This window comes from Marmota monax, unplaced genomic scaffold (assembly GCF_021218885.2).
Source record: "Marmota monax isolate L192 unplaced genomic scaffold, Marmota_monax_Labrador192_F-V1.1 WCK01_AAM20220418_F8-fsc00006, whole genome shotgun sequence".
NCBI classification, from domain to species: Eukaryota; Metazoa; Chordata; class Mammalia; order Rodentia; family Sciuridae; genus Marmota; species Marmota monax.
Window position 1 is genome coordinate 18,031,735 of NW_026693712.1, and position 6,457 is coordinate 18,038,191.

The 6,457-nt window shown below is 38.5% G+C and overlaps 1 protein-coding gene across 1 annotated transcript; it reads right to left on the bottom strand.

The window, feature by feature from the left end:
• Positions 1 to 3,184: 3,184 nt before the first annotated feature.
• On the bottom strand, positions 3,185 to 5,678 carry LOC124103711 (protocadherin alpha-1-like). The gene is given in 2 exon segments (XM_046460426.2): positions 3,185 to 3,253; positions 3,255 to 5,678. Coding segments are annotated over 2 exon segments (2,334 nt in total). The 5' UTR covers positions 5,520 to 5,678.
• Between the last annotated feature and the right edge of the window lie 779 nt (positions 5,679 to 6,457).

Below are 6,457 nucleotides of genomic sequence, written 5' to 3' on the forward strand. Positions count from 1 at the left end.
ATGCACAGCACAATCACCCTTGCCGAGTTTTTTTCAGATAGACAATAAGCAGTGCCCTTGATACTAAAGATTAACCAAAATTAATTATATTATATAACAATGATTATAATCTGCTAATAAGCTCTCAGTCTTCATAATATCAACTTTTAAGAATATGACCACTTTTAAATCATCAGTGCATTTCCTAAATGATTGTCTAATTTAAATTGTAAACATATTGTGAAATAAGCACTAAAGAACAAATTTCCATAAATCTGTATTATTCTATGCTCTTCTTAATACTAAAATAGTAAATGTAACAAATGAATCATAGGAAAGACCAGATGGAAAAGTAGGAAAATAAAGCAACTGATTCATCTTATGAAGAATAGGAGATGAATTAATATATTTTGTTTAGGAGTGACCCATGTCTTTTGATTTAATAGTGATTAATATTTGAGATTCACCTCCAATTTAATGCCTTCAACCAACCCAGAAAACATTTAATCTTTACAACAATCATTATAATACAGAAGGAATTATCTGTTCTTAGATCTATAATGTACTAATCTAAAACTTTGTTTTTGAGGGTGGTTCCAATGCATTTGTGTGAAGGTATATAATGAATGCCATTAGGCCGTTAAAAGGCTACTGGTATTATCAAAAGATGCTCAGTTCCATTAATAATCTTATGGTTAATCTCTCATTTAAGTGCTGTGAGATAATTGCTTTTTCAAACTACATAAATTCTTTAATGAGTTGTGAAACTGTAGTTTTAAATGTCAACAACTAGCCCCAGTTTTTCTGGTGTAATGAAAAAAATATATCTTTATTCTTTACATACCACGTATGATTTTCATTTTGGCCTCAAACCATAGTTCATTCTATCCCTCTTAATCATTCAATCAATTTAATTGCCCCTTTCATGGCATTTTCCAACTAGTTGATATTTTCTGCTGTATTTTAGCAAGGATAATTACACACCACTTTCTCTTTCTAGTGCTGGTGACTGAACCCATGGTCTCCTGAATGCTAAGCAAGCTCTACCACTGAGCTACACCCCTAGCCCTACACACAGTTTTCTGAGCAATATTTTATTAAAAGAAAATGTCTTAGTCTGCCTTTTTTCCTAAAGAAGCTTACTTAAAATGCTCAGACTTATTGCTTATCTTTTAAAGTCACAAATAGAATGAGATCCTTTTCTATGGACACCTTGGTTTGACAAAGAAAACTGCAAAGCAATATTACATCAAATCCAAGATGTTTTATAGCCCAATTGTTATTTTAAATAGGTTGGAATATTGTCCCCTTGAAGCCAGGGACCTTGCTACCTTATTTCACCATTGCTGCATCTCTAGGATTCTATAATGGGGCTTAGTTTGTGCTAGCTTTCAATATGTGGTTGTTGAATCAATAATAATTAAATATTGAATGTCCATAGAGTTAATCCGAAGCCTGGTCATTAATACTGTTAACAAATGTAGTTAGGGGGACATAGCATGAGTTGGGAAGAAATTTTATTTTGTGATTTCCAACTCTATCTTTTCCAATTTGATAATCCTGAAAAATTTATCTCATATATAGAATAAATGGGATGTTTTCTTGACATCAGGACCCTAAATTATTATTATTTTTTGCTGATGATTAACAAAAGACTAGGTATGATAGTTAGTATTTGGAAAGATAAAGAAACATCTTTCATTTTAATTCTTAACAATTCTCTAAGCAATGGGTCTGTACCAGCTCAAATTTGTGAAAGTTTAACTAGCAAATTATATTAATTTCTCTTAGAATATTTTCATAAGGAAACTTATATGGAACATTTTTGTATGTTTCTTTGAACATTTGGTAAACAAAGATATTTTTATTTGGTACTCATGTAACCATAATTAAACATAGAAAACAAAACATAACATTTTGCTTGGGGCTCAAAGACTAGTAAATTCAATGAAGTCTATATCCAATATATATCAAGTGATTTTGCAAAACTGCTATAAAACATACTGTCCATTACAGTGCACAAATATATTGATCAACATAATGATCAATAATCAAATCTTCCTTGATTGTATAGCAGGAAGAAAATATTTTTCCCTTCTGAAAAATGGGTATAGAGTACTTTTTTAATTTTTTTTTATATTTCTGTATTCACTTCCAGGAAGATGGTGTAAAAATTTGCACTCGGTCTCTGCTTGATTTTTGAAAAATCACTCACTCCTCTGTCTTGATCTTTATACATTGACTTTTAGCAGAATTATTAAAATTTGCTTTTGCAAATTTCTTCCTTTGTAAGCTACCTTACATGTTTTATAAAAGGCAATGGAATGTATTAGAGCAAACAAGTTTTTGTGTATCATCGGGAAATTTAAAGAAAATCTAGTAAGTATGCTGAATACGGTTCTGCTGAGCCTCAGCACTTCAACTATAAAGCTTCACCTTGCAAAATCATTGCTGATGATTAACCTCAATTAAATGAGGTAAAAATTAAGGGTTTAGAACATTAGCAAGTAAATGGGAGGTGTGCTGTGTTTCCTAACTGGATCTTTTAAATAACAAATTCATGTAATATTAAGCCTTCTAGACACAGGGAAGTCAAGATTAATGGCAACAAGAAATTGCTCATAGTGACAATGAAGTGATTGTAAATTTTTAGTTGCAAATTTAAAGTATCACCTAATAAATATATTTTAAATTTCATGGGCTTAAAAGTATTCTGTTTATTGCCCACTTTGAAATTTAGCAACATGAAGAGATGGCAGATGGTTTCTATAATTGGCCTGCAATTAACTGTAAAGAGTTTTGACATTTCACTAGGGGACATAAGACAATAAGTAAATTTGAAAATATCACTGTATACGACCCCATTGACATACTGTTAAATATCACAAACACTACTTAGTGTTGGAGTATTTTTAAAAGTATGCCACCATTTAAATCAATGTATATGATAGTTTGCCCCTAGAGCTTTTGTTTCCTGGTTCTATTCAACACATACCTACATTTAATAGAGCATCTACATTAAATGGTAAGATTTGTTTCAATGTCAATGAACACCGTGAACATATTTTTAAAGTGACATTTGAAAAGCTCATTAGATAAGTTAGATCTAATTAAAAAAAAAATTTAAGGCAAAGCTTAAAAGTTTGACTTACATTACCGGAAAGATCTGAATTTGCTTCTGGATGTTCATTTCTGTTTGATGTGTTCAAACCTGGGGACAGACTGGGGCTGAACGCCATGAGGTCAGTCTTGGGCGGGCCCTCTCCAGAGCACACTCTTTGTTGTCTCTGCTGGGAGTAAGACCAGCTCCCCACTGCGCTAGAGCACACCAGTGTAGGCTTCCCAGGCACACACACATCCTCCGTGGGTGCCGCAGAGCACCTAAATGCAGTATACAGCAGCAGCGTGAGAACCAATAGGCTGGATACTGCACAGATGGCTATGATCAGGTACACATTCACATCCACCAGGGTCACTCCAGGGCCAGCAGTAGTGACCGATGCCCGTGATGAGGCCTTTGGAGCCTGGCCACTCTCTACCAGGGATAAGAGCACTGTGGCTGTGGCAGTCAGTGCCGGCTCACCATGGTCTTTCACCAGAACCAGTAGGCGCTGGCGCGGAGAATCTGCCTCATCCAGGGCACGCGTTGTGCTGATCTCGCCAGTATATAGACCCACGCGGAACGGGCTGCGCTCACTACCTGCCACCAGTTGCAGCTCATAAGAAAGCCACGCATTATAGCCAGAGTCAGCATCCACCGCGCGCACCTTGGTCACTACATGACCAGCGCCCACTGACCAATGCACCAGTTCATTCACAGTGCCTCCGGCGCCACCCACCCCAGGTGCCAGGAGTGTTGGCATGTTGTCGTTCTCATCCAGCACGAACACCTGCAGCGTCACGTTGCTGCCCAGGGGTGGCACACCAGCGTCGTGCGCGCTCACCTGAAACTGCAGCAGCTCAAGCTCCTCATGATCCAGGGGCTGCAGCGCATATACCTTGCCGCTCTCCGCGTGCACTGACACGTAGCTCGACAGTGCACGCTCACCCACCCGCCGCTCTACCAGAGAGTAGGATACTAGCGCGTTCTCCTGAGCATCCGCGTCCCTTGCGGACACCGTGAAGATGTGGCAGCCTGGGGGGTTGTTCTCCTTCACAAACACTGTGTATTCGGGCTGCGGGAACACTGGCGCATTGTCATTCACGTCTGCCACCTCCACTGACACGCTGGAGGTGGCCCACAGTGAAGGTGAGCCCCCATCCCTGGCGGTCACCACCAGTTTATAGTCAGATATGGTCTCACGGTCCAGGGCTCCGTTCAGTACCAAAGAATAGTAATTCTTGAAAGTGGACACTAGCTTGAAGGGGACATGGGGTGTGAGGGAGCAAGTCACCTGTCCGTTGGCACCTGAGTCACGATCTGACACACTAATCAGAGCAATGGCCGTGTTAAGTGGAGCATCCTCTCGGATGGGCAAAGATAATGAAGTGATTGCCAGTTCTGGGGCATTATCATTTACATCCAGCACTTTCACTAAAACTTTGCAGTGATTTGACATGGAAGGACTTCCTTTATCAACTGCCTTTACCTGGATTTCATAGTATTTTGTCTCTTCATAATCCAGATTACCAATTACTCTAATTTCTCCTAAAATAGAATCAATTTTGAATTTTTCTTGAATGTTAGGAGAAACATCACTGCCAAAAGAAAAGACAACTTCCCCATTTACACCTTCATCAGCGTCAGATACATTTAATGTGGTCACTGATGTTCCATTTGCTGTTGTCTCTAATAAATGGACTCTGTATATAGTTTGCTCAAACAGTGGGGCATTATCATTAACGTCGAGCACAGTGATCAGCAGCTGAACTGTACCTTCCAGTTCTGGTTTACCCCCGTCAGTGGCAGTCAATAATAAATGAAGTTCTGGTGTTTCTTCTCTGTCCAAAGATTTCCTCAATTCAAGTGAAAGAGATTTGCTCAGTTCATCACTTGCCTGTATGTCCAAGGAGAAGTAATCACTGGGGCTGAGGGTATAAGTTAGAAGAGCGTTGGCACCAATGTCTGCATCATCAGCGCCCTCTATCGGAAAGCGAGAATCCAACTGTCTATTTTCAGGAATAAATATCCTTTGTTCTTTGCTTCTGAAAACCGGTGGATTATCATTAATATCTTTCACCTCCACCTCCACATGGAAAACCTGCAGCGGTCTGTCCACGATCACCTCCAGGTGGATGCTACACTCCGCGCTCCGCCCGCACAGCTCCTCCCGGTCGATCCGAGAATTCACAAATAAAATGCCATTCTGCAGATTTACCTCCAGAAGATCCCCGCGGCCCTTGGACGCCACCCGAAACAGGCGCGGCACTAGCTCCTCCAGCTCCAGCCCCAGGTCCTGGGCGATGTGGCCCACGAAGGTGCCGTGTTTTGCCTCTTCAGGGACCGAGTAATGGAGCTGACTGCTCGGGGTCTCCCAGACCGAGAGAAGCAAGAGAAGCAGTAGCAAGTATCCCAGGCCTCCTCGCCTGAAAAACAGCATTGCAAAAACACTACCGCTTTCCTTCTGTTCTCACCTTACTAAACAATCTTACTTTTTTATTTCATATTTTCAATCATGTATCTCCTTATCGTTTTTGTCTTCTCTCCGATGCTGACAAAATGAAGCTTCCTCCTTTAAAAGCTTTTAGTGATGGGTACCTTATTTCTATCGACTAGACTTTGTGGTATACAGCGACATCATGTGGCTAATGTGAATTTTCCATCCATTCATTGATTTTTTTCAAAGTACAGTCTCTATATTCATTTGAGATTTACGCAATAAGATTATTTTCAATTTAAGTCCTTTAAAGATCCAGGAAAGGGGCTGGGGTTGTAGCTCAGTGGTAGAGCACTTGTTTAGCATGTGTGGGACCTTGGGTTCAATCCTCCAAACCACATAAAAATAAATAAAGGTGTTGCAACCATCTACAACTAAAAAAAAAAAAATTTTTAAAGATTTAGGACATTTTCTAATTTCCTTTGAAGTTAGTTCAGTATTTTCCTTTAGTTATTTTCACAAACGTATTACAATTGAATTTGAGAACATTTGGGATATGCTTTGCCACTCATTACATCATTGTATTTAAAATGATTTAGCAGCTCACATAGTTTTATTATTAAATAAGTAAATGTATACCGAAGTTTTAAAACAATGCACTTTGACCACTAAAGTTCACTTTATTCTAGAACAGCTTATTTATTTAAGTGATAAATTTATACTTATATGTATTTATAAATATATGGGTTTCAAGACTTACATATGACACTTTTAGAAAGATTTCTGAAATACATTTAAAATTTCCTCAGTGTTGAAAAAAAGTCATCATTTTTTGATACTTTAAATGTTTTAATGAAGATATTTAGGGATATCCCCTATTGCTTGTTATATAACATAATGACCTAAGTTTTGAATTTCTAACTTTGACTTCAAAAAGTCAT